The following is a 27,644-nucleotide window of genomic DNA, read 5'->3' as shown; positions in this document are numbered from 1 at the left end:
TGCCTTCAGTAATTGACTGAACTTCCTCCTGCTTGAATTACTGCATCAATGCATCGTGGCATGGAGGAGATCAGCCTGTGGCACTAAGTGGAATGGAAGCTCATTTACAATATGCTTTAATACAGAGTTCTGTGAACAACCAACTTCTTCAGCAGTGACCTTTTGTTGCTGACTCTCCTTGTGGCAAAATATCATGAATAAGATGTGGATAATATCTTATGTATCATATTTGACTGAATAGATGCTGCAATAGGGTCAGGGTTAGCAACACATCACTATGCACTGAAAAACATCAGTGACTGATTCCTGGACAAACATTGTCAATGTGACTCTCACACAGCAAACTGTGTCCTGGAAACAGATCTCAGTTTCCTCCCTAAAAACTAAACTCTCTGGAATTCATCTCTCTCTCTTCTGGTCTCTAATTGCTCATCATTTCTTTCTTTTTGGATTCTGGTTTCCTCTGCACACCACAGTCTGACCTTTGACCTGCATGAGGCTGGAGTTGCTGCCATTCTGCAGCTGGTCATCTGAATATCTGGTGAGGACGGGTTCTTGGTTCTGATACAGAATCTGAGGATCATGTTACCTGATCTGAACTCAACCTGAAGTGAAGATCACAGAGTGAAGCATCAGGATGAAGCTGCTGATCGACTGATCAGATCAATATTTAATAATCACGTCTTAAAGCTGTTAGAAATAAACACATTTCATTAAAGAAACATTTCTAAATCTGTGTTTTCACATCAGAACTGAATAAAAACAGAAAGGAGGAGAAATACTAACTTTCACTGCTGAGCAGCTTTTAGTCAGAGCTTAGAGCGCCACCATGTGGACAAAACCACACATTGCAGCTGATCTCTGCTGAGGTAACATCATTTACTTCCTGGTTGGATCTTTATAGGTTTGACTGATTTTGGTGAATATTATTATTATTATTATTATTATTATTAATAGATTAAAACTCTGTTACTCAGAACATCTGGGTCCAGATGTTCTGGTTCCTGATCAAAGCTCCAGTTTAACCAGCTGCTCTGAACCAGTTGATCTGGAGCTAAATGTTGATCATCTGACGGTTTAATGAGACGCTGCAGATAAAATAAATATGATAAAATAATGAAATTTATTCTATTAACATGGAATTAGAGTCCTGACAGCATCTTTCTATAAAACTGATTTATTTACATTTTAACAGCAGAAACAGAAAACAAAGCAGATAAACTGATCACAGTAACAAAACCTCTCAGCTGTTCAGCTTTAATAACTGGATGGTTCTGATCCACAGAACCTTTTGGAGCTGAAAGCTGAGAAAACGACTCACTGGCAGCTTTTCATTGAGATTCATGTTGATTCATTTGAAATGACTGAATTTTAATACTTTCTGAATCAAAGCTCTGAGAAAAATGACTTCAATAAATTTGCTTCAACAAAACTTTTTAAAGTTGATTCAAAACAACAGATGGAAAGACTCTGTTCATTTTTTCACTGAGATTCATTCATTCACTAAATTAAAATATTTTACATATAAAAACATTTATAAAAAAATCAGTTGTTTAAAAAAATAACATTTATTATAACGTTTCACCAGCTGGTTTTTACTTAAATTATAAACTTGTGTAAAAACGTCCATTAATCTGGACTGAACTGGACAAAGTCATCAGAACTGAACCAAACGACTCCTGGAACAAAATCCTCTGGACCGATGAGACCAAAGTCCAGAAGTTTGATCTCAATAAACAGAGAAAACATGGAGGCGCCATGTTGGAGCAGCTCAGCTACGTCGGGTCTGATTGGTTCTGGTTCTGGTTTCCCTCTGGTTCTGGATGCTCTGCCACTAGAAGGATTTTTGCTCTTACACTTTTTACTTTCAGACAGTTGTAGTGATACGTAACCATGACAACAATGTATTGTTTTACAACTTACTCTCTCTCTACAAAGGAGAAGCAAAAGCTGATGAGGTGGATTAGCAGAGCCTGATGATGTCATCCAGTGTTTCAGTGAATTATTTTCTCTGCTGTCTGATATTTGACCTGTTTGCTTGTCATGCAGCCATGATTTGGTCAAACAGCAACAGTCTTCAGTCAGAGGCTTCTTCATATTCAGTCCAACACAGACTGCTACTGGAGCTCCTTCCTGCCCACAGGATCATCATCCATATCAACCCTTTGAACTGAGAGTCAGGAAAAGTTTGACCATCAGAGCTGCTGCTGCTGCTGCTGTCAGTAACAGAGAAACATGGAGGCCGATCCTTCCTCGACCTTCTGGTTCTGGAGCCAAGGTCGTTCTCTGGGTTGGAGAGACATCAGCAGCTGCTGGAAAGATAGAAGAGAGTTTTGAATATTACAGAAACCTTTAGAAGAATAAAGTTTAATGGGAAACAATTAAACATGAAACCATATAAACAACACAGAAACATTTGGTTCTGTTTTAACGTTTATAAACCGGGTCGGTTCTAATCACAAACCTACAGAAACATGAAGACTTTTCATTTTTCTCCGACTCTCTGGATGAAACCAGTTAGGACTTTTACCTCAGTCTGAGTTTCCTCAAACTAAATCAGAGGAAAAAAAATAATCTAAGTAAATAAAAACCAAGAGAAACAGGAAGAAATAATTTCACAGAAAAACACAAAAGTTACTTCTGTTTTTTTTAAATCAGAAAAACTTTGCTGCGTTTCTTCAGTTCAATTTCACTTTTTCAGCATTTAGACTTTATAAAGATCAGATGTTGCAACATGAACTCACCAGTAACGTTGAGTCGACATCTTCCAGAGTTGAATCCATCTTCAGTTTTCACGTCACACAGATACAGACCAGAGTCTTCAGTCCTCAGTCTGGACACATGGAGTCTGATTCGTCCTTCTCTGAGGACGTCTTTGTCAATCTGGACTCGTCCTGAAAACTGTTTATCCTGAGAATCTGGAATCTCAACACCTTCATGGACCTGATACAGAACCAATCCTCTAGGGGGATCTAGAAATTCACAGAGGATAAACATGGAGGACAGAGAGGAGTCGGGTCTGGAGATGAAGGTCCACTCCAGAGTGATGCTGTGGTTCTCCTCTGCCTGATAGCTGCTCTGTGTCACATTCACTACAAATGTTGCTGCTGAGGAGACAGAGAGGGAAAGAGAGGAGCAGACACACTGAGAACTGGAACATGGGAGTCTTTCAGCTCCATCTAGAGAGCTTTCTGTCACAAAGACAAGATGGAGACTGACCACAGAGACATGAGCTGAGGATGAGGAGCAGCAGGATCCTGGAGATCATCTTCATCCTGAGAGAGGAAGAGGAGGAGAGGCAGCAGAACATCAGGAACATCATCACTAACAATACAAGGAACATCTGGACTCATTACAACTCAGTCTGACCTTTGACCTCAGCTCCTTCATATGGAAACTCCTGAACTTTCTGATTCAAATATGTTTTTACTATGTTATGGCAAAATAAGTAAAATAAATAAATTAAATTAAAACTGTGACACTGTCACTTTGTGGCCATAAATAAATACAGCAGCAGGTTTCTGGTCTGTGATGCTGCGAACATTTAAATCTGATTCCAGGTTCAACTTCCTGTGATGTCAGAGCAGAAAGTTTTAATTTAGTTCATTTTTATTGAGGTTAAATCAATCTGTCAGGATTCAGGAGGTGAATTATCAATCTGAACACCTGCAGGAGTTTGAGATTTTATTCTCTCTCTATTAAAGACAAAATTACCAACTAAAATTAATTAAATGTCTCATATTTCAGATTTTGACTCAGATGGAAAAATGGTTCACATAAATTACAATATTCACGAGGCTCACAGAAGAAAAGTTCTGTTTAGTTATTCCATTATTGCAGAACTAATTATGTTACTTTGTGCTGGAAGCTTTAATGTGTTCATTTATTATTCTATATATTAAAGAAATTAAACTGTTTCAAAAGTTAAACCAATTTCAGATAAAATGCAGATATTGATAATTTAGCTAAAACTTAATTTCTATCTGTTCAGCCACATATCTGGACATTGATCATAGAGGAGACTAAATGATTTATTAAATAAAACCTGAATGAAATTAATGAACCTGTTCATTAAACATATTCAGTCTAATTAACATGAACATTTTACTGTTTATCTTTGTTTTAATTCTTCACTCAGAGCTTCAGTCTGGATTATATGGAGTTTATGTGTCACTGATTATTTTTATATTATTTTAATAAAATAATATTTATTAAATCAGCTCAGACTGTGGCCATGAGTTTAACTTGGTGAAGGTGAAGAAAGTAGTGACGGGCCAGACGACGCACAAACCTCTGCACATGCGCAGAGCAAACAAGATGAAACCACGTGTCTGTGTGCGTATCACTTTAAGGAAAACCACGTGACCAATACAGTTCCTGTTTTGTTTGGTTGTTAACGCGCCAAATTGTTCACAATAAACTTTGTTCTTTGCTTTGGTTTTTGGCTCGTATTTGTTCTAAATAAAAACATGTGAATGAACCTTGTTCAGTCTGTTTCTAGTCTTTACTGAATTCACTAGTTAATCTGAAACCTGCTCAAAGGTGAGGCGGGCAACATTTCCTGCCTTTTAAAGAAAACCAACCAATCACTTTGTAGATCTTCCCGCCCACACATCAACGGTTACGCATTTCCGCTTCCTTTATGTACAGAATATTTCAATTAAAACTCAGCTCCACGTGTAGCAAAGCTCTACCAGCGAATGAATGAAATGTTATTTTTCAGCTCATTGTCTCTCTGAACAAAAACCTTCAGACTGAAAAGAAACTTCTGTAGAAAGAAGTTTGATCATCTTCATCATCCGAGTCCGCTGATCGGTTTGAAGAAGAAAACAAGAAGCGGCAGATCTATGATCATGTTGTTCTAATATTCTAACCTCTATGCTGCATTTAGAAACAGAGGCTGCAGGTTTGATCAGAGCCAGGATGGTTTTCTGTTGTAGAAACTCTGTTTTTCTGCTGAGTTATTGATGTTCCTCAACAAAACAACGTCACACAGAAAAACTGGAAGATAAAAACTAAAATAAATCAGACATACCCAGAAGCTCTGAGACACGAAGTCCATCCATCTGCTGGCTGCTGCAGTCCAGAGGTCTGACTGGGAGAAAGTGACGAGAAACTTAATTCACCTGATTCCTCCAGAGCGATGTTGCGTTTAAGGACGCCTCGGTTAGACCGATTTAATGAGAAACACACAGACTGAACTTCTTACTGCGGTTTTTAAGAATATGCTTGATGAGATACATCTGATATTAACAATAAACATTTTTATTTCTGATTGGAGATTTTTATTATAATCTGTCCCATTTGTCTCGAATATGTTCAAAGTCCGAGGTTACCTGAACGCATCATTCATGCATGATTAATTATGAACCGCTCTCTGTCCTTTTTCTGCTGTACGGAAACAAAAGAAGTCAGGGGAACATTTTGCCGCTTTTAATGAATCAATGTTTTCATAGAAGCTGTTTGATAAAATCAAGTTTTTATAAAAGAGACTCAGAGAGAAAAACAGACTCAGAGTCCTGGAGGAAAACAGAATATTTCTCAGTTCTTTTCCCTCCAGTTTTAACTTCCTCTAACGTGTAAAACCGTTCAAAGCTGAAGTGTCTCTAATAAATGAGAAAGTCAATATTGGTGAATTATTGATACCATCAGTTCCTCCATCATCTTCTTCTTCTGAGGATTTCTCCTCCAATCGAAGCAGCTTCAGGTTCAACATCTGGATCCAGGATGAGGAAATAAAGAGTTAATACAGTGTTGGATGTTCAGGTCAGCCTGTGATTAAATGTGACTGAATCCTCAGAGACGTTCAGTAAAGATGTTCAGAATAAACAACTAAAGAATCAGAGAATCTGAATCCAGAGAAACTCTGACATTTGCTCCAAACTGATGGCATAAAGACATTTTTCCATCCAGACTCATTTCCACTCAATCATTTCTCCTCTGATATCAGTTTTCCTTGTTTCCAGGCAGATTGTGTCTCTTCACATGTTTCAGGTTCAGCTGCAGAGTTTCAGTCACTAAAACTGACTTTGTTCCTTTGAGCAAATGAAACTTTAGATCAACTAAACTGAACTATATGGATCTATTATACAGTTTTGATCAACTGCTGAGAAAATGTGAAAAATTAAAACTCTGAACGAGACAGATTTATAAGTGAAAATGTTTATTTCCGTAATTTAACAAAAAAATATGCTGTCTTGTTTATAATGTGTTGACATTTATTTACAACTATGTACAACATTTAAGCTTCAATTAGCAAAGAGTTTAGAAAACATAAATAAAAACTATCCACAGTTTTCAGAGGAAAGTTGTAACAGTTACATTCAAACTTAACCTTTAAAATCAAACCAGATATTTGTTTACTCAAATATTTCTTCATTGCGTTTTCAACAATAATATACTTTTGTCTTTCTGTTTAATACGGAAAGACAAACGAGAAAAGATCCATGTTGAAACGGATCATTACTGCCACCTTCTGGTGATAAATAAACACAGCAGCAGTAAAACAGAAGATGTTTCAGATTATTGACTCTTCTGAGCTAAATCAGTTATAATGTTATAAAATGTTATAATTCTTGATGTTTAAACAATTAGTGAAATCTGGACATTCAGCGAAACAGTGTTTTAGTTTTCTTTTTCTTCTGTTAAACAATCACGTCTATTAGAGTCAGTAATAATTTATTGAATGTCTACACTGTACAGAGTTATTAAACTAAAAATATGCATGAAATTGCTGCTGAGAAAACATTTGTAAAATATCTCTGAATACATTAATCATATTTTAGTGACTCCCCATCTGTCTCTCCTCCTGGCTTCCCCGTGTATGTGTATTTGTGTAGGTGTGCATGTATGTGTGTGTGGTGAAATATTGTTCATAACTGCAAAGAAAAATATAGAATTGGACATTTTTTAATCTTTTTTTACCCTTCAACTCGATTGGCGGGTCAAATTGACCCGAACAATAACTGTGTAAAAAGTAGACACAGGGGGAGTTACAAATGTGTAAGATGAATAAATATTCAATTTATATGTATAGAGTGCACCTTTTAAGATAAATAGAAAAAGTTTCATGCAAAAAAGTTTTTAAACTTTAAGACGGGTCAATTTGACCCGCAACATAACAGGAGGGTAAAAAAAACAAAAAACAAAACAAAAACGTTAGTTCAGTGCTAACCAGAAATCCGACAAGCAATGAAAAATGATTATTAATATGATTGCGATATATTTGGGACATTTCATACCGGAGTAATTATGATAATTTGTCAGAATCTGAATGTCAGCGTTAAACGCATGTTAGCTTTAGGAAATCCTGTTCGACTCTGTGAGCTTGTAGATTCCCAGCGTTTTCTGAATTGGTCTAATGAGCTCCAGTACAAAATATTGTTTTGCCTGCGCCCCGCAAGACGAGCAAAGATTAAAAACATAACATTCAGTCCGTTACGATATCAAGTTTCCAGGCTTAATATTTATTTATCGATTATTAATCAGCTTCTCGTGATCACAGCGATGGTTGATCAGCTCATTTAAACTCCTGCTCTGCTGGTCAGTCGGTCTTTGAGTCGCCTTTTGTTTTTTTCTGTTAATGGAACCGAAACGCACTGAATTTCAACACCTTGTTGAAACAATAATTACTGAGAATATAAATTTTAACAGGTTTTGTTGATTTAAATATATATATATATATATTATTCTTTAATGAAGCTACAAACGTTCAGGATCTTGGTGAATATTTTTGATAAGCGCGTCAGAAGAGGAAGTTCTGGTCTCTGCGTCCTGGCGCCGGTCAGTTTGTCACCTGCTGCCGAGATCAACGTATTGAGCACCTGAAGCTCCAACAACATCTGGGTCCAGATGTTCTGGTTCCTGATCAAAGTTCCAGTTTAACCAGCTGCTCTGAACCAGTTGATCTGGAGCTAAATGTTGATCATCTGACGGTTTAATGAGACGCTGCAGATAAAATAAATATGATAAAATAATGAAATTTATTCTATTAACATGGAATTAGAGTCCTGACAGCATCTTTCTATAAAACTGATTTATTTACATTTTAACAGCAGAAACAGAAAACAAAGCAGATAAACTGATCACAGTAACAAAACCTCTCAGCTGTTCAGCTTTAATAACTGGATGGTTCTGATCCACAGAACCTTTTGGAGCTGAAAGCTGAGAAAACGACTCACTGGCAGCTTTTCATTGAGATTCATGTTGATTCATTTGAAATGACTGAATTTTAATACTTTCTGAATCAAAGCTCTGAGAAAAATGACTTCAATAAATTTGCTTCAACAAACTTTTTAAAGTTGATTCAAAACAACAGATGGAAAGACTCCCGTTCATTTTTTCACTGAGATTCATTCATTCACTAAATTTAAATATTTTACATATAAAAACATTTATAAAATTCAGTTGTTTATAAAAATAACATTTATTATAAACGTTTCACCAGCTGGTTTTTACTTAAATTATAAACTTGTGTAAAAACGTCCATTAATCTGGACTGAACTGGACAAAGTCATCAGAACTGAACCAAACGTCTCCTGGAACAAAATCCTCTGGACCGATGAGACCAAAGTCCAGAAGTTTGATCTCAATAAACAGAGAAAACATGGAGGCGCCATGTTGGAGCAGCTCAGCTACGTCGGCTCTGATTGGTTCTGGTTCTGGTTTCCCTCTGGGTTTGTCGTTGCAGGGATCTTTCTTCTTACATTTTTTACTTTTGGACTTTTGTAGTGTTGCGTAACCATAATAATGTTTTGTTTTTAGAACGGGGAAATTGTAAACGACCTTTACTTGTATAGTTCTGCTCAAAGATAATCCAACAGAAACAGAAATTTAAATTAAATATTTGTTGCTTTTTATCAGCAGCTTCCTGAGATGTTTTGGGTTTTCTGGATTCTTAGTTCTGGTTCTGATCAGATCAGCCTGGATTCTGGATTAATTTAGTTCAGTCATTTTCTACTTTATGTTCATTCATTACTTGTGTTTAGTAGCTCATTATCAGTTAGATTAATGTTCCTAGTTTTCTAGTTAGTGTTCTCTCTCTCCTTCCCTCTACTCTCTCTCTACAGAGGAGAAGCAAAAGCTGATGAGGTGGATTAGCAGAGCCTGATGATGTCATCCAGTGTTTCAGTGAATTATTTTCTCTGCTGTCTGATATTTGACCTGTTTGCTTGTCATCCAGCCATGAGTTGGTCAAACAGCAACAGTCTTCAGTCAGAGGCTTCTTCATATTCATTCCAACACAGACTGCTACTGGAGCTCCTTCCTGCCCACAGGATCATCATCCATATCAACCCTTTGAACGGAGAGTCAGGAAAAGTTTGACCATCAGAGCTGCTGCTGCTGCTGTTGTCAGTCCGAGAGAAACATGGAGGCCGATCCTTCCTCGACCTTCTGGTTCTGGATCCAAGGTCGTTTTCTGGGTTGGAGAGACATCAGCAGCTGCTGGAAAGATAGAAGAGAGTTTTGAATATTACAGAAACTTTAGAAGAATAAAGTTTAATGGGAAACAATTAAACATGAAACCATATAAACAACACAGAAACATTTGGTTCTGTTTGAACCTTTATAAACCGGGTCGGTTCTGATAACAAAGAAACATGAAAACTTTTCATTTTTCTCCGACTCTCTGGATGAAACCAGTTAGGACTTTTACCTCAGTCTGAGTTTCCTCAAATCAGAGGAAAAAATAATCTAAGTAAATAAAAACCAGGAGAAACAGGAAGAAATAATTTCACAGAAAAACACAAAAGTTTTTTTTTATATATCAGAAAAACTTTGCTGCATCTTTTCAGTTCAATTTAACTTTTTCAGCATTTAGACTTTATAAAGATCAGATGTTGCAACATGAACTCACCAGTAACGTTGAGTCGACATCTTCCAGAGTTGAATCCATCTTCAGTTTTCACGTCACACAGATACAGACCAGAGTCTTCAGTCCTCAGTCTGGACACATTTAATCTGATTCGTCCTTCTCTGAGGACGTCTTTGTCACTCTGGACTCGTCCTGAAAACTGTTCATGCTGAGACTCTGGAAACTCAACACCATCACGATGAACATATATTGTTACCCCTGACTTTACTGATGATCTGAATTCACAGATGATGAGCAGTTCCCTCCAGGATCCCTGAGTCTTGGTGGTGAAGGTCCACTCCAGAGTGATGCTGTGGTTCTCCTCTGCCTGATAGCTGCTCTGTGTCACATTCACTACAAATGTTGCTGCTGAGGAGACAGAGAGGGAAAGAGAGGAGCAGACACACTGAGAACTGGAACATGGGAGTCTTTCAGCTCCATCTAGAGAGCTTTCTGTCACAAAGACAAGATGGAGACTGACCACAGAGACATGAGCTGAGGATGAGGAGCAGCAGGATCCTGGAGATCATCTTCATCCTGAGAGAGGAAGAGGAGGAGAGGCAGCAGAACATCAGGAACATCATCACTAACAATAAAAGGAACAACTGGACTCATAACAACTCAGTCTGACCTTTGACCTCAGCTCCTTCATATGGAAACTCCTGAACTTTCTGATTCAAATATGTTTAAACTATGCTATGGCAAAATAAGTAAAATAAATAAATAAAATTAAAACTGTGACACTGCCACTTTGTGGCCATAAATAAATACAGCAGCAGGTTTCTGGTCTGTGATGCTGCGAACATTTAAATCTGATTCCAGGTTCAACTTCCTGTGATGTCAGAGCAGAAAGTTTTAATTTAGTTCATTTTTATTGAGGTTAAATCCATCTGTCAGGATTCAGGAGGTGAATTATCAATCTGAACACCTGCAGGAGTTTGAGATTTTATTCTCTCTATTAAAGACAAAGTTACCAACTGAAATTAAACTGAAATTAATTAAATGTCTCATATTTCAGATTTTGACTCAGATGGAAAAATGGTTCACATAAATTACAATATTCACGAGGCTCACAGAAGAAAAGTTCTGTTTAGTTATTCCATTATTGCAGAACTAATTATGTTACTTTGTGCTGGAAGCTTTAATGTGTTCAATTATTATTCTTTATATAAAAGAAATTAAACTGTTTCAAAAGTTAAACCAATTTCAGATAAAATGCAGATATTGATAATTTAGCTAAAACTTAATTTCTATCTGTTCAGCCACATATCTGGACATTGATCATAGAGGAGACTAAATGATTTATTAAATAAAACCTGAATGAAATTAATGAACCTGTTCATTAAACATATTCAGTCTAATTAACATTTTACTGTTTATCTTTGTTTTAATTCTTCACTCAGAGCTTCAGTCTGGATTATATGGAGTTTATGTGTCACTGATTATTTTTATATTATTTTAATAAAATAATATTTATTAAATCAGCTCAGACTGTGGCCATGAGTTTAACTTGGTGAAGGTGAAGAAAGTAGTGACGGGCCAGACGACGCACAAACCTCTGCACATGCGCCGAGCAAACAAGATGAAACCACGTGTCTGTGTGCGTATCACTTTAAGGAAAACCACGTGACCAATACAGTTCCTGTTTTGTTTGGTTGTTAACGCGCCAAATTGTTCACAATAAACTTTGTTCTTTGCTTTGCTTTGGTTTTTGGCTCGTATTTGTTCTAAATAAAAACATGTGAATGAACCTTGTTCAGTCTGTTTCTAGTCTTTACTGAATTCACTAGTTAATCTGAAACCTGCTAAAAGGTGGGGCGGGCAACATTTCCTGCCTTGTGCGAAATTCGAGAAGCAGCTCCCTCCTCGATGAAGCAAACGGAAATGGGCGGGTACACGCGAAAATCTGTTTCACTGTGTCGGGAGCGCGCATTACAGCCGGAGAGGCGGATCTGACCATTTTCACGGCGCTTCTGATCGATTTCTCGGTAAAAACAACTCAGTTAATCATGTCAAGCTTGTAACATTTAGTTTAATCGGCAGCTCTTGTTTACAAAATTGTAAAAATAATTAAATAAACGAGGTCTTTTTACGCTGTTTTGTGTTATTTTAAACGTCAAGAGAATCGGTCTTTTTTCAACTTTTGTCACTTCCGCCTGACAGAAATAAAAGTCAGTCACCAAAACACAGTTTTTCAACACGTAGTGTGTATTTATAATTTTTCATTGCTGATATAAGACAATGGCTGAAAGCATGGCACAAAAATTAAGACTTCCTGAAAAGACGAAAGTGTAGACTTTCTGGTAAATCCCTTTATAATGTAAAATATGACAGATTACTGTAGTAAGGAAATTTCTAGTATACTACAGGCTATCACACATAACAATATTTGAGAATTTGGCAACAGTTGCTCTTTATTCCCAAACGTTATGGGGGAGGAGAGTAGAGAATGGATATTTCAGCTGCCTGAAATAATCTGTTCCCCCTCCATAACATGGGAACAAGTTAATTCACCAACAAGTCTTTAACTGTGTTTATTCCTCTTATCATCAATAATAAATCCTGCAAGTTTGAAAACATTTGACATTATTTGACAAAGTTATAAGGGGGGAACCATATATTTTAGTAACCTAAAATAATCCGTTCCCCCTCCAAAACACAGGAACAAATTAATTCACCAACAAGTCTTTAACTCTGTTTATTCCTCTTATCATCAATAATAAATCATGTAAGTTTGGTAGCATTTGCTCTTTATTTGACAAAGTTATGAAGGGGGAACCATTCTGGGAATCAACAATCATCACCACCACTGGACTTTAGTGGTAATAAATGTTTTTAAACTCTAAAAACAATCTATATCATACTTATCGCATAGACAAAAACCACATGAAAACTGTCGAATGGACACTTTCTAGGTGATCTACCCACAAGAGAAAAAGTCTTTGTTCTTGAATCCACTGGGGGAATCAAAACAAGACATCCAGAAATGCTTGAAAATCACAAGGTATGGTTAAAAATGTACGTTTAACTCAAGTATGAAAATCAAATAAAGTTGTTCTTATTAATATATCTATATTTACAGGGCATTTATGAGGAAGAAGGGGTGCAATGTCTCACGTTGGACATGTGACAGTCAAGCATCCAAAACAACAAGATAATACATTATGTGGTGTATTTTCACTGAAGGTTTCAGACATATTGTCACACAGTGTATGACTAGGATTTTGATATATATTTTGAGACATGTACAGTGAATTACTTTCTTTGTTAATTAAATTTAAAGCCATTAAATGAAGCTGTTAGTTTCAGTTTGCATAAAAAATCCTATCAAAAAAGGTTGTGGATTTTCCTGTTTCCAGAGAGGCGGCCGACAGCATGAGACTTATCCTTAACATTAATATTCTTATTTTCAGTGTGTATGACAATTGTTATCATGATTAATATTATTTATATGTTTGGCTAAAACATCTGTACTTAGCCAAACTTAATACATTAACATAGACTCTGAAAACCTTTATTTAAGGAAATTGTTTGTCTACAAATTAATAAGTACAATCATTTCATCTTCTATATTTTTTTTCATAAATGTCTGTGTTGGTGCTTAGCACATCCTGTGTAATAGTTTTATACACACACACATACTGTATATACGTTCAAGATTGTACATGTATAATCGTGTGTGTGTGTGTTTTATTAAGGAAGGAAAGTTATTTGGTTAGCTTAAGTTTTGGAAACAGCATGGCTCTGCTTTCCTTCCTGTTCGCCGGGTCTCGAGCAGATGTCGTCACGGCCGGCAAGAAACGGCGAAGCTCAATGACGTCACAGAAATGCAGAGTTTAATTCAATAGAAAACACCGTATGAATTTAACAAGAAAACTTCAGAGTACACAGAAGTACATTCTTTACCTGAGACAAAAGAATTAAAAGAATAAGAACAAAGGCGCCTTTGGAGACAGCTGATGCTTAAAAGCAAAACAGGGCAGCTGTCTGAATTCTTATTATTGAGCATTCCCTTTTCTAGTGAAGGCGTTTCTCTTTGTTAATATATGCAAATAGGGCGTACCCCTGTTTTGGCCAACCAAGAGCTACCTTGGAAAAAACTTAGACCTTCCCCTGAGTTTTAATGACAAATATCAAGAGTCATTTTAGTTATTAAAATTATAAGTTATTTTCACAAAACCTATCTTGCTCCTCTGCAATCAGCTTCTCCAAAGATTTGAATCTTTACCTAATCACAAACAATAATGAGATAGAAGTCTTTTTCATCCTGTAAAACATAACATTCAAACCATTCCCTTTTGGTTTCCGATATTGTCATAGTTAGTACATTTTCAAATACATTCCATTTAACTAGATTAGTACTTGTAACTTGGGTAATATATTTTAATCTAACACACTATTGCTATTAATATTAAGAAGGTGTATCAGAAATTAAACCTCAGTGTTTCCAAGATTCCTAAGTTGTGATCAACTCCAGATGCAACTCTGAGCTCCTGAGAAACCCCCGACCTCTGACCTGCGAGCCGGGGAAGATATTCTTTATGGCCTCCTAATTTAAAACCTTTCAAGAGCTTTGTGTTTTATGGCTGATCTAAGTTACAGCCTTGCCAGAAAAATGTTTATCTGTGAACTCCTGCTTGCATCTGCTTTTGTCCAAAGGAATGTTGGTCTACTTAAACACACATGGCATTAGCTTAACTATATTAAACCATCAAAAATAGCCATGATTCCTTAACAATTCCCCCTGTTGAGGTCTGAGAATTATATAAATCAGACCTCACAAACAAATCGATTATGCATTCTAATAGAGGAACTAAAACTACGTACTATACTAAATGAAATAACAATTCAAATACAATTCCCCCTGTTCAAACAGAACCGCCGAGCTCCACAACCCCCCCATCAGCAGCTCCCCGAAAAAGCATCTGATAGGGCGGTGGAGGCGGTGGGCCGCTGCTTCCCTTCTCAATTGAAACTGCAATAAGCCTAATGATAAGCGAGCGTATACACGGAACACAGCAGCATCCGCATGTGACTATTATGGCCACAAACGTAGCCACCGAAACTAACAATGACATAACAATCCCTTTCCATTTACCAAACATAGTAGAGAACCACCTGTCCAAGCCGCCATCAATACCTGAATGTTCATGCATAGTGTTACTCAAAATTCTCAAACCTTCCAACGCTCGAGTGACAGATCCATCAGGGGCCGTATTGTTCGGAATGAAAGTACAGCAGCTCTCCTGGAACATAAAACAGACTCCACCCTTTTCGGCCAACAGCATGTCCAGCGCCATCCGATTTTGAATTGTCATTAAAGAAGTAGGAGCTAACTGCTCCTTCAAACCCCCAACAGCATCCCTGGTCAGATTCGCTAGCCTCAAAAGATTATAATGAACATAATTTATCCTATCAAGAGCTTTGTGTTTTATGGCTGATCTAAGTTACAGCCTTGCCAGAAAAATGTTTATCTGTGAACTCCTGCTTGCATCTGCTTTTGTCCAAAGGAATGTTGGTCTACTTAAACACACATGGCATTAGCTTAACTATATTAAACCATCAAAAATAGCCATGATTCCTTAACAGTTTATATTTTTGTTAACAGAGGACCTAAAAGACTTGTGTCACTTCTGTGGAGAGATGGAAAGTGACACGGAGTTTGGCTAAGTTTTACCGAGAAATCGATCAGAAGCGCCGTGAAAATGGTCAGACCCGCCTCTCTGGCTGTAATATCAGAGCCACAGAGGGCTCCCGACACAGTGAAACAGAAAAGAGACCCGCCTTCTAAAGAAAACCAATCGCAGAGCAACGTTTACGCATTTCCGCTTCATTTATGTACAGAACATTTAAATTAAAACTCAGCTCCACATGTAGCAAAGCTCTACCAGCGAATGAATGAAATGTTATTTTTCAGCTCATTGTCTCTCTGAACAAAAACCTTCAGACTAAAAAGAAACTTCTGTAGAAAGAAGTTTGATCATCTTCATCATCCGAGTCCGCTGATCGGTTTGAGGAAGAAAACAAGAAGCGGCAGATCTATGATCATGTTGTTCTAATATTCTAACCTCTATGCTGCATTTAGAAACAGAGGCTGCAGGTTTGATCAGAGCCAGGATGGTTTTCTGTTGTACAAACTCTGTTTTTCTGCTGAGTTATTGATGTTCCTCAACAAAACAACGTCACACAGAAAAACTGGAAGATAAAAACTAAAATAAATCAGACATACCCAGAAGCTCTGAGACACGAAGTCCATCCATCTGCTGGCTGCTGCAGTCCAGAGGTCTGACTGCGAGAAAGTGAAGAGACACTTAAGTCACATGATTCCTCCAGAGCGATGTTGCGTTTAAGGACGCCTCGGTTAGACTGATTTAATGAGAAACACACAGACTGAACTTCTTACTGAGGTTTTTAAGAATATGCTTGATGAGATACATCTGATATTAACAATAAACATTTTTATTTCTGATTGGAGATTTTTATTATCATCTGTTCCATTTGTCTCTAATATGTTCAAAGTCCGAGGTTACCTGAACGCATCATTCATGCATGATTAATTATGTATGTCTCTCTCTCCTTTTTCTGCTGTACGGAAACAAGAGATGTCAGGGGAACATTTTGCCGCTTTTAATGAATCAATGACCCTTCATGTTTTCATAGAAGCTGTTTGATAAAATCAAGTTTTTATAAAAGAGACTCAGAGAGAAAAACAGACTCAGAGTCCTGGAGGAAAACAGAATATTTCTCAATTCTTCTCCCTTCAGTTTTAACTTCCTCTATAATGTTATAAAATGTTATAATTCTTGATGTTTAAACAATTAGTGAAATCTGGAAATTCAGCGAAACAGTTTTTTAGTTTTATTATTCTTCTGTTAAACAATCACGTCTATTAGAGTCAGTAATAATTTATTGAATATCTAAACTGTACAGAGTTATTAAACTAAAAATATGCATGAAATTTCTGTTGAGAAACCATTTGTAAAATATTTCTTAGTTAGCTTGTCTGATAGTTCAGATTGAGACAAAATAATCTCCATGGAGAAGCAGAAGAGTTTCATTTATGTGTTGCTTCACACGACTACATTTACTGCACTTGTTCAGGTTTGTCCTCTCATAACATTTATCTCATGTTTACTGAGGCCTGAGGAGCAAAAAGTGAAAATTATTCATCTGATATTTCTCTGAACTTCTAGTGAATTTGCTGGGACCAATCAGGTTTAAATATGTTCAGAGGTGGATCTATTTAATGATGACTTTGAACTTATTCAAAGATGATTTTTCAACACTTCTGTTCCACATATTAAGTGATTTCATTTGCTGCTTTGCATTTCTGGCAGTTTTTTATATTAAACCTGTAAAATGTGGCATTAATTTTCTCAGGTGAAATCCAACAACTTGAAGGAAATTTGCAGGATTGTTTTGTCTTTTTCTGTTATTTCCTGATGATTAAACTCAATCATATTGTTAGAAAGTACTTTATCATTTTCATGAGCTGTAAATAATATTTTAATATTGTTAATAAATCCATATTTACAGCCATGTTGTCTGATGCCTGTATAAAATAAATTGATTTCAATTTTAATCCAATCAGTTTGGGGATTTGAAACAGTTTCTGTTTGTGCTTCATTTTCCTTTAATCATCTTGGAAAAGATCTTTTGTTTTACATGATGTCATGTGAATCCAATAATTTTAGAAATTTTAATGATTTCCCAAACATTCAGAGGGAAACAAAACGAAGAATCTCACTAAAATATTCTAAATACAAGGTTTCATCAGGTTGTCAAGCAGCTCCGCCCTTCACTGGTTTTGTTTGCACCCTGTTTGGTTTCATTTTCAATCTTGATCTTTTTATCAGGCACAGGCTGGACAGAAGCTTTAACTTTTCATTCGGGTTTTTTTTTTTTTTTTCTGAAACCATAATTTCGTCCAAATAACCAATGAAGGAAAAGGTGAGCAGTTCAAATATAATCATATTCTCTTGGTTTAATGTTTTTGTTACGTTTCGTACTGACGATGAAAAGTCGCCATGACGATTAAAATGAGTTTCTTTGTGTTCAGGAACTAAAATGCTAAAATAAATACTTTATTTAATGCACATTATGCATTTGAATCGTGATCGGACAGAAAGTTAATGATTCTGTAACAGATGGTTTCTACAGTAAAACAGGAAATGCAAATATTTTCATGATGAACAAAAGATTTTTCCTATTTAACATCAGAAATGATATTTTGCTGCTTAATTCAGAATCTGAACCAAATGACTTCTAGTTGATCCAATATGAACATTATTAATTCGCTGGGTAAGAAAGTTTAGGAATAAAACAAAACAATCGACGAAGATCAAACTGGCGCCACCTGGTGACAGAAACATGTTCCTGCATGTTGCAGAGAAAAACAAACTTTCTGTTTTAACTTTTATTCCCGTCGTAGAGACTTTAGTTTGTGATGATAAATGAGACTTGTGACAGAAATATTTTTTCATAAATATCAGGCAAGTGAGTATTTTTGACCATAACATTATTTTAGGCATATTTTTTAACTCCAAGCTGAATCTTAATAGCAGGTGATGTGTGGCTGTGGCCTGAAGAGGAGAATCATTGTGAACATAAAGATATTCCTCAAATCATGACTCTAAACATTCAATCTTGAACATTCATGTTTGAGGTTAAATAATATTTAAGATTAAATGAAAGTCTGTAGTTTCTGATTAATAACTTAATGCTCAAAACTAAAACTTGCCCAATTATTGTGCACACAGTGTATTTCTGTCATTGAAGTCTGATAATCAGAATAATTTGGAGGATCAGATGCTGTATTAACTAAACCACATCAGAATGTGGACGATCTGTTTCTAACTGCATCTCAGTGACGCTTCACCCAAAGTGTCACTCAGATTCTTCCATTTACATTCATGTTTGTAACAGCTTTTATTTTGGAAGGATAAATATTCTAAATCCTCAAATATAACATGTTTTAATATCTCTGTGTAATGAGACATTGACACTGAAAAGGATAACTGTCATATATAAATGTCTGGTTTAGTTTTGTAGCTGTCTAACATGAATCTTTTTATTGTTTTTTAAACTGCAGCACTTTTTGTAAAATACAACACAACTAGCAATCTAAAGGAGGAAAATGAATGAAGGTTTGAAACTTGAAGAATTTAATTAGGTTGTTTATTTTACTCATAAAATCAGTTTAAGTTTAATGTAGTGACTTTGTTCCTGATTCAGGATGAAGATGATCTCCAGGATCCTGCTGCTCCTCATCCTCAGCTCATGTCTCTGTGGTCAGTCTCCATCTTGTCTTTGTGACAGAAAGCTCTCTAGATGGAGCTGAAAGACTCCCATGTTCCAGTTCTCAGTGTGTCTGCTCCTCTCTTTCCCTCTCTGTCTCCTCAGCAGCAACATTTGTAGTGAATGTGACACAGAGCAGCTATCAGGCAGAGGAGAACCACAGCATCACTCTGGAGTGGACCTTCACCACCAAGACTCAGGGATCCTGGAAGAATCTGTTCATCTACTGCAGCTTGTTGGCTCCTCATAAAGAATTGATCTTCTATCAGGTCCATAAAGGTGTTGAGATTTCAGATTCTCAGGATGAACAGTTTTCAGGACGAGTCCAGATTGACAAAGACGTCCTCAGAGAAGGACGAATCAGACTCCATGTGTCCAGACTGAGGACTGAAGACTCTGGTCTGTACCAATGTCAGGTCAACACAGAATATGGACAGGGCTCTGCCAGCCTTCGACTGATCGTTAAAGGTAAATTTAACTCAAAATGCAATACTCAGTGTTTTTAAAAGATTTATCACAGTAACACTCAATGAGCTGCAGATGTCCAACAGCACTTCGAGCACAAATATCCTTTAACTTTCTGACTCACCAACAACAAAATCACCAGGAATTTAGGAAGTTAAACTCCAGAGATGACGATGTTTGTCCAAACTTTAATTTGTCAACCAGGACAAACCTGTCCCAGGACCAACTTTGTGCCAAGAGTTATAATGCAACTGCATAACAGAAACATTGTTTCTAAAAGTTAACTTCAAAACAAAATCTGAATCACTACATGATGTTTTATCTCCTTTTCTGTCAGGCTGTTTTGCTCTTATTAAGGGGACATTTTTGGTCAAAACCACGACGGCTCTACAAGCCAAGCAGAAGAGTCATGGATTGGAGAAACATTTAGTTTGTCCTTATTTACTATTTGTGGAGTATGTTTAGTTTGAAGGAACTTTTAAAATCTTTAAGGTTTATGAAAACATTGCAAAAAAGTATTTGAATCATACTAGAGAAACCATAAGATTATTTTATTTATTTTTGTTTCCTGTTATATTCAATTTCAACTGGGTGATAAATCAATTTGGATTATTTATTTTCTTATTCTGAACATTTAATTTGTGAAAAATCTGGATTTTTTTTTCACCAGTGCATTGATAATGTTAGCATGTATCGGGTTTACCATGGGCAAGTTTCACCGCTTAGTTATTTGGACTTTGAATTCAGGTCAACCAAACCAGTTTCTGGAAATATTTTCTGTCATTTATTTCTTTTTAGACAAAAAATTAAAAGAAAATATTAAAATTGGATTTAGAAAAAGGCATATATTATTTAAATGTACCACCAAATTAGTACAAACTATAACTGAACCTTTTCCTGACTTCTTTCAGAACCTCAGACTGTTGGACCCACAGTGAGAACAGAACCAGAGAGGAAACAAACCACCAACCTTGGACTGATATTTATTCCTGTGGTTCTATCTGTTCTGAACTTTGGTATTATTTTATTAATCAGAAAGAGGAAACGAAAAAATCTGATGAGGATACAAAACGTCAGATCCACAAACCTTGAGGACTTTAATTCTGTTTGACATCAGTTTTAATCTGAACCAACACAAGTTTAAGCCCAAGACTCTTCAGGGTTTGGCTGAAACAGGCGGATGTTATTCCTCTACTTTTCTACATCTTAATAAATTAAAACTGATGATCAAAATACAAGCCCAGGAGAATATAATACATACCTATTTAATTTTACGGCTGATTCTTATGTTTTAATACTTTTTAGCTGAAAGGTTCAAGTCTTTGTTTAATTCAACTTGAGCAGAAAAACCAGTTTGTAACCTGAAAGTGAAACCTTCATGTTGCTGACATAAATACGCCTCCTTCCTGTTTCCAATCACGAGTGAATCTGATGCAACAAATGCAGATAATAACTTCCTCTACTGGACTTTCCTCACTCACAACGAAGCCTCAGTCACTGTCTGATCGTCTCTCCTGCTGAAAATATTAATAATCACAGTGAGGAGAATCGGCTCAATACTCCACTACAAAGTAAGTATCTGAAACTAATATATCAGTTTTACAGTCTGTGTCTTTATATTTTTAATTTTAAATTGTCATACACTCTTATTGTTTACATGCAGTGACTGATTCAATATCACTTTATTTTTTACTTTAAAATAGATTTAAAGTTAATAAAGTTGCTGCTATTTCTGTTTAGTAGAAAACAAACCTGGTTATTTTCAGATGCTTCTTTTTATATTTTTATGAATTGAGTTTTTAACAAACAAGATTGTTTGACACAAATACTGAAAGAAGTTTCTACATCTAAACAGAAATTACTTCTGTATGTTTTAAAAATAAAATTAGGATGGAAATGTGTAAATAAAAGTTGAGCTTACAAAGAATTTAAGCTTTTAGTTTTCTTTAAGCGCTCTATGAAAATGTTCTTTGTTTACACAGGCATTCAGTTTTTTAAGTTTAATGTCTCTGGAATCTGTTCTACATTTACAGAAATTCATAATCATGCAGCGAAATCATTAACATCTCCAACATGTTAATGTGACTGCTATAACACATTAAACAAAACATTCTGACATAGTTTTTATTGAACTAAAGTTTAATTTTTCTCTCCCTTGTTATTCTTTCACAACAACCTGATTAGCAGGTTTTGTTATCTGTGTAAAAAGCTGAGAAGGTCATTTTTATGTTCACTGAAGGGTCTATAAAACGAAGATCAGGTTTAAAGTTCAGAAATGTTCTGGTATCATTTCAGGTCACACCTGAGAGAGATGAATCCGGAAGAAGAGCTTCAGTCACACATCTTTTTCTACATTGGTTCACGTTACGACGAGCTCTTGGATCCCGGCTGTGGCTGACAAACAGAAACAAACCAACCGGTCTGACGGCTCCTGGAAAAACTGCAGGTGGAGAATTAAAAACATCTGACAACAACATTTCACTGTCATCTTCCAACTCAGAGTAGAAAGTTTTTTATTCGAGTCACGATAAGAACAAATGTTCTGGGTTTGTTCCTGCTTTACTGAGCTGCTGAGAGAAACTTCTCTGGTTTTTATTTGTTGCTGCATTTTCTGTGAGGTTGTTTTCATAATATCCAAACAAAACAGTCAATTTTAAAATTTAATTTCCCTGTAATCTCTTCTACTTTAATGAAGTAAATAATATCCTGCATAGTTCAATAATTTGAGCTGCAATGTTGCATATTCTTTAAATGTCTCACTATTGGCATCGATAAATATTCCTTTCCTCACAGTTTCAGTAACACTGGACTCAACAGATCCAATGATGAAAAAATTTCCTGTTTTTATGAGTTTATTGGAAATAAATAAAATCTTAAACTAAAGATTCTCCTTTCAAAACACAGCAAGGTGTGAGAATAACAACTAGTAATGCTGTACCGACTGTAATAATTAAAACATTTAGAAACTAATCCGATTTTTTACTTTTAAAAATTAATTCTGTGTTTAGACTTGTTTTCACTTCTTTAATTTACAGAAATTTGGTAAAAGACTTTCCTGTTTCTTTTCATTAAACGTATTATTGAGCTTATTGCTTACGCTAAACTGAACTTTATGTGGGAAAGGCTGTGAAATTTTACATTATTTATTAATCTGCTGATAATACATAATTTCTGGTTAATTTCATGACTTTAACATAATGAAATGTTAATTATCTAATGATTAATTTTAGCTCTTATTTCTGAAAGATTGACAACTCCCTAAAAGTTATTCGTCAACTATAAATGAAACTTTTCTGTTACTAAAACACTGAAATGTTCCTCTTTGTTTTGCAGAAACGTCTCTTTGGTTTTTGTTCTTCTGACCTTGAGAAAATGAGTTTGTTCTTCCTCCTTCTTCACCTGACCTGCTCTGTTCAGGGTGAGTTTCTACATTTCATGCAAACTCTGGGTTTGTTGTTGCTGCTGCAAGCGTCACATCTTCCTTGTGGCGACACGGTTGACATGGTTGACGTTTCTCTGCAGGAATATTTACAGGTGAAACGCCTCCAGCTGTTCACGAAACAGAAGAAGACGACAACTTCACCCTCGGCTGGGACAGCCTGACCCAAACCAACACGACCCTCACCAGTGTGATCTGTTTTCTCCTGCTGAGTCCTCCTAAAGTCCTGTATCGAAAGATAAGTGGAGCTGAGGCCCCAGAGTCTCAGGATGGACAGTTTTCAGGACGAGTTCAGAGTGACGGGAGAGAAGGGCGACTCAGACTCCACCTGTTCAGACTGAGGACTGAAGACTCTGGAAGTTACCGCTGTGACCTGGCTGCTTATAACCAGGTGTTGAGGAAATGGGAGCTGCAGACTTCAGGTAATTCAGCAGATTTCACTCTCTGCTTGCAGCTCATTAAACCTGATCTCTGTTGTTCGTCGTGGATAAAACTGTTTTCTCCCACAGTGACGTTTGTCCTGAACGTGACCAAAACCTCTCGCGGAGACACGTCTGCGTCTCTGAACACACCAAAGCCTCGCCTCAGCGCTACTGCAGGTGGGTCGGCTGTTACCATGGCAATCACGATTGTCCCCGTATTGTTCTTGCAAAAGTGTTTTTTGCAAAAACAATAACTTCAAGGAACTTTATTATTAATCAGGTTAAAATTTCATCATCTGCATCACAGTCAATGTTCATCTTGTTAGCAATATTTCATATGCAGCATATGTTGTATGAAATAACAGAAATATGTGTCTCCTTTCAGAAAAACAAAAGCTTCAAATAATCATGGTTACATTTGGCACAGTTCTACTAGTTTTCTTCCTACTTGCCGTTGCAATTCTGGCTTGTAGACCTTCTGGAATACAATGCACAGGTGGGTTTTATTTACTGTCTTTAATGGATCTGTTCTGTGTTTCGTTGTTGGTCCATTTTGATTTCAGCGTGTTTCCAATCCTACAGGTTGTCTAACCAGAAATATGGATGAATTAGAGGACATAGAAATAAACGGGAATGATTTTGAAGAGATGAACCTTATGATCAACCACTGAGCAGATCATCTTCCATCCGCATCTGCTCCAGATGTTCATCATTTCATCTCTTCGATTTTTGCCTCCAGAGATTCTTCTAACAAATTACCATCAGCTTATAGAATAGAAACAGTCTAATTATATTTATTAACCCCCAAATGGTACATCCTGACTATTTCCTTCTTCTCTTATCAACTTTGTCGCCGTTTCTGACATTAAGTGGTATTTTGCAAAACTGAAATGTATCTACACAATCCATCAAAGCAACAATGTGTGTATATATTTATGGCATTGAATCATTTAACCAAACATTAATGTTCTTAGGGTTTCATTGTTTAACTTTTAGGGTTTGTTTTATTTTTATTAGCAAAGTTATATTTTATTTCTCATATTTGATGTACGTTATGTTTTATGGTTTGCTTTAAAAATTAAAATGAAGAAAAGAAATCATCTTTCTGAATGAAAAGTCAGTTATCAAGAAAGGGACGGTGATTTTCACTCTCAGCACTTTCTATCGCAAGAACAGTAAGAAGACATGCTCAGTGTTTCAGTCAGATTTGTTCTCTTACAGTCACTCACTGCCTACTTAAACTTTAGTTAACGCAAAGTTTCTCACTGCGAACCAACATTTCTGGCTAATCATCAGAGTGTTGACAAAGACCATCAAAACCCCTCCCTGAGATCCAGTAGGGTGAAAATATAAAATTATACAAACTACTAAAAATAGCACATTTCTAAAACTCCACCAACAACGAACCTCTCAATAACATTCTAATTTATTTTATTACAATATTCAATAGTACTGAATATTGAAGCGGAAAAGTCAAAGCGGAACCAAAAGTCCGAGCCACCGTGACACGCACGGAAGATAAAGACAAAGGACAGATTGTGCTGTTAGCTTTTCTGCTGTAGTTTGAAGGACGGTTTGGCGTTTTATGTAAACATTTGAGTGATTTCAGTCGGTGGAAATCAGTTCAGCCTCTTTTACCAACGGGCAGGTAACTCCTGCTGACGAAACATTCACAGAGTTTAACGACTGTAACGTCATTTCCGACGAAGAGATGAGCGATCAACACAGACAGCTGGACTCCGCCAGGACACCAGTGATCATTTTACACCGAATAGGTACGAAAAACCTTCACTTTTTACTGATAATATGAAGTACCAGAGCGGGCAGAGCCTGTACGAAACCTGAGTGAAGTTGCGCCCCCACCGTCTTCAAATCAGACAAAATTGGTGTCGAAACGTTTTGCTGCTTTGGCTTTGAAGATATTAATGAAAGGTCAAAAGGTCAACCAGCCTCCCCACTTTTTTAAATCAAACAAAATAGGTGTCAATCAACTCGGCTACGTTTGTGCAGCAAAGATTTTTGTTTATGCCGCAATCATTTTAAGTGGGGCGGGGCTGGTTGACCTTTAACCTTTCATTAATCTTCAAAGCCAAAGCACAAACGTAGTCGAGTTAATTGACTCGACTTCTTCGTCTGATTTGAAGAAGGGGGGGCTGGTTGGCCTTTGATGACCTCTAAAAACATTTCTTTATATCTTTAAAATGATAGCAGCACAGACGAAAAATTTAGCTGCACAACAGCAGCACAAACGTTTGACACCAGTTTTGTCTGATTTGAAGAAGGTGGGGGCCAACTTTACTCAACTTTACTCAACTAAAAGGAAGCATCACAGAAAATGATGCAACACTGGAAGCAAACTGAGGAACCAGGCCCTGACTTAGTCACGCGGTGCGTCTCGCTCACGCGGCTTCAAACCTCACATCCTGCTCCAGGAAAGGCCTCGATAAAACCTTCATAAAAATCTTCCTGGATTACTCAACACACGCTCTGAAGCCTCGGCACAGAAAACACATCGCTAGTTTTAAGCAAATGTTTGAATGTTTTCAGTAAAAATCTCTTCAGTTTGAAGAAACATTCACAGAGTTGAAAGAAATCAACGTCAAGATTGAGAAAGAGATGGAGGATCAGCGCAGACTGGTGGATTTTACCCGGATACCGAAGATCATCTTACACCGGATAGGTACGAAACACCTTCACGTTTTACTGGTGATGTGAAGCGCGAAGCAGACAAAAGCTGGAGGAAATACAGGAGACAGATGAAAGGAAACAATGTGTGAGACCAAATTAGGATGAATATTTTACAAAATAAGATAAATTGATGAATACGACTGAAATATAGTACTGGTTGGCCATCGAGGTTCTGGAGATTTCCCGAACGATAAAGTGCGTCTGCGTTTTGTTTTTTTTATTCTTTGGCAAGCCGTTCTATCATTTAATGGGCTTTACCACACTTTGCTTCTATGTATCTGAAATTAGTAAAAGATGTGGCTGTGTGGAGCCACACAGTCTTGAGAGATTTTTTTCTCTGGATCTTTGGCTTTTCTTGTCCTCACTGTCAGAATCGGAATAGATCCGAGTTTCCCTGGATCAACAAAACATTTTATTAAAGGGAACCTATTGTGGATAATTTCCATTTTGCACATTTTTGTTGTGCTTCACTTGGAGTTTCTATTAAAGCAACTAATAAAAACCACCCAGCCATTTTTTGGCAATAAGTTGATGTTTTTTGGTGCCTGGAAAACAGTAGAGACTATAAAATTGGTCTTGATTTGCTCAGATTTGGGAAATTGGTGATCAGCCGATTCTTTAATGTGAAGCAAAGGTAGAATCTTAACTACCTTTGCAAAGGTTTAGAAATGAGCCACTGTCCCCTATTGCTCTGCCCTGAGAGAAGTTTGATGGACAAACAAACCCATCAGGTCATGTCTTCACTACATAAGTCACCCAAAAATAAAATCCACAATCATAATCGGCAGGTTAGGCTCTTTCAACACCAACGGTCAAATATTTTACTTTGATGCCCAAACAGTGACAACGCTGTTAAGTCCTATCGTATCTGTAGTTTTTATTAAACTTCCAGGAAGTAAATTAGCTGTTTGAAGGTCTAAACATACACAACTCATCACCTTTGCAGTCCGAAGCGTGAAATTATTAAGGATTTTGGAAAAATCTGTATAAATTGGTTAATGGTGAACTTCTTTACCACAGGTAATTTAGGCTGCTGAATAACAGAAAGGCATCCATTTTAGGCCATCCGCAATAGTTTCTTGGATATTGCTGGTAGGACATAGGACTTTTTTTTATTTTTATTTTTTTAAAGAAATCATATTTTAGAGAATTTATGACTTGCTCCAAAATGTTTTGGGTTTTTTATGCATTTTATTGAAACTTCCTTGCTAAATATCAGTTAGGCTGCTGCATCAGATAAAAACAAAACATTTATTTTTTGCTAGCTTTGCTACGTAGCCACATTTAATTTACAGAAAGGTGTGGTCCGTTCGTGTATTGATAAGCCTGGGGCGCCACTCACATTGATTCTGCAGGTTTGGAGCCAATATAATATTGAAGCTCACAAACTAATCTTTATTTTGATACCCATTTTGTGGGGTTTATTTTTCATAATTCATTCGCTATTTGACAATCTGATCAGAGATTTTTATACTTTTAT

At 36.6% G+C, this 27,644-nt stretch overlaps 4 protein-coding genes and 1 long non-coding RNA gene across 15 annotated transcripts in view; 4 read left to right on the top strand and 1 right to left on the bottom strand.

Moving 5' to 3' along the window:
- Nucleotides 1–5,241, bottom strand: part of LOC116733103 (immunoglobulin superfamily member 3-like) — a 919,724-nt gene extending 914,483 nt beyond the window's left edge. Inside the window, exons 1-3 of one of the 3 annotated variants that reach the window (XR_004341939.1) lie at nucleotides 5,036–5,230; nucleotides 3,220–3,275; nucleotides 2,745–3,107 (exon numbers count right to left, since the gene is read on the bottom strand). Coding sequence is in view for 2 of the 3 variants with exons in the window: in XM_032583811.1 (XP_032439702.1) it covers nucleotides 2,745–3,107; nucleotides 3,220–3,274 (418 nt within the window). In the remaining variant the exon portion in view is untranslated. Of the gene's footprint in view, nucleotides 1–2,744; nucleotides 3,108–3,219; nucleotides 3,276–5,035 lie in introns of all 3 variants that reach the window. The other 2 variants (XM_032583812.1, XM_032583811.1) reach the window with 2 other exon arrangements.
- Nucleotides 1–24,564, top strand: part of LOC116733144 (uncharacterized) — a 93,406-nt gene extending 68,842 nt beyond the window's left edge. For 2 of the 7 annotated variants that reach the window (XM_032583935.1, XM_032583937.1), the window contains exons 2-10: nucleotides 19,088–19,143; nucleotides 19,256–19,618; nucleotides 20,527–21,186; nucleotides 21,911–22,061; nucleotides 22,949–23,033; nucleotides 23,138–23,476; nucleotides 23,564–23,653; nucleotides 23,862–23,972; nucleotides 24,059–24,564. In XM_032583935.1, the coding sequence (XP_032439826.1) occupies nucleotides 22,988–23,033; nucleotides 23,138–23,476; nucleotides 23,564–23,653; nucleotides 23,862–23,972; nucleotides 24,059–24,147 (675 nt within the window). In that variant the 5' untranslated portion in view covers nucleotides 19,088–19,143; nucleotides 19,256–19,618; nucleotides 20,527–21,186; nucleotides 21,911–22,061; nucleotides 22,949–22,987 and the 3' untranslated portion in view covers nucleotides 24,148–24,564. Of the gene's footprint in view, nucleotides 1–17,657; nucleotides 17,804–19,087; nucleotides 19,144–19,255; nucleotides 19,619–20,526; nucleotides 21,187–21,910; nucleotides 22,062–22,948; nucleotides 23,034–23,137; nucleotides 23,477–23,563; nucleotides 23,654–23,861; nucleotides 23,973–24,058 lie in introns of those variants that run through there. The other 5 variants (XM_032583941.1, XM_032583942.1, XM_032583940.1 and 2 more) reach the window with 4 other exon arrangements.
- The window catches only part of LOC116733095 (oocyte zinc finger protein XlCOF6-like), a 778,765-nt gene that overhangs the window by 547,636 nt on the left and 203,485 nt on the right, over nucleotides 1–27,644 (top strand). The window lies entirely within an intron of this gene.
- Nucleotides 1–27,644, top strand: part of LOC116733104 (gastrula zinc finger protein XlCGF8.2DB-like) — a 570,370-nt gene that overhangs the window by 538,403 nt on the left and 4,323 nt on the right. The window contains exon 2 of one of the 2 annotated variants that reach the window (XM_032583819.1): nucleotides 26,058–26,156. In XM_032583819.1, the coding sequence (XP_032439710.1) occupies nucleotides 26,058–26,156 (99 nt within the window). Of the gene's footprint in view, nucleotides 1–24,991; nucleotides 25,252–26,057; nucleotides 26,157–27,644 lie in introns of those variants that run through there. The other variant, XM_032583820.1, reaches the window with a different exon arrangement.
- LOC116733169 (uncharacterized) lies at nucleotides 11,794–13,287 on the top strand. Of its 2 annotated transcripts, XR_004341967.1 has the most exons (4): nucleotides 11,794–11,841; nucleotides 12,618–12,675; nucleotides 12,769–12,857; nucleotides 12,936–13,287. It is a non-coding gene; the product is annotated as an uncharacterized LOC116733169 (long non-coding RNA). The 2 variants fall into 2 exon arrangements; XR_004341966.1 differs by having other exon boundaries at nucleotides 12,769–13,287.

This window comes from Xiphophorus hellerii, chromosome 14, assembly GCF_003331165.1.
Source record: "Xiphophorus hellerii strain 12219 chromosome 14, Xiphophorus_hellerii-4.1, whole genome shotgun sequence".
Taxonomy (NCBI): domain Eukaryota; kingdom Metazoa; phylum Chordata; class Actinopteri; order Cyprinodontiformes; family Poeciliidae; genus Xiphophorus; species Xiphophorus hellerii.
Note: the sequence above shows the minus strand (reverse complement) of the source record. Positions and strands in the feature narration are given on the sequence as shown.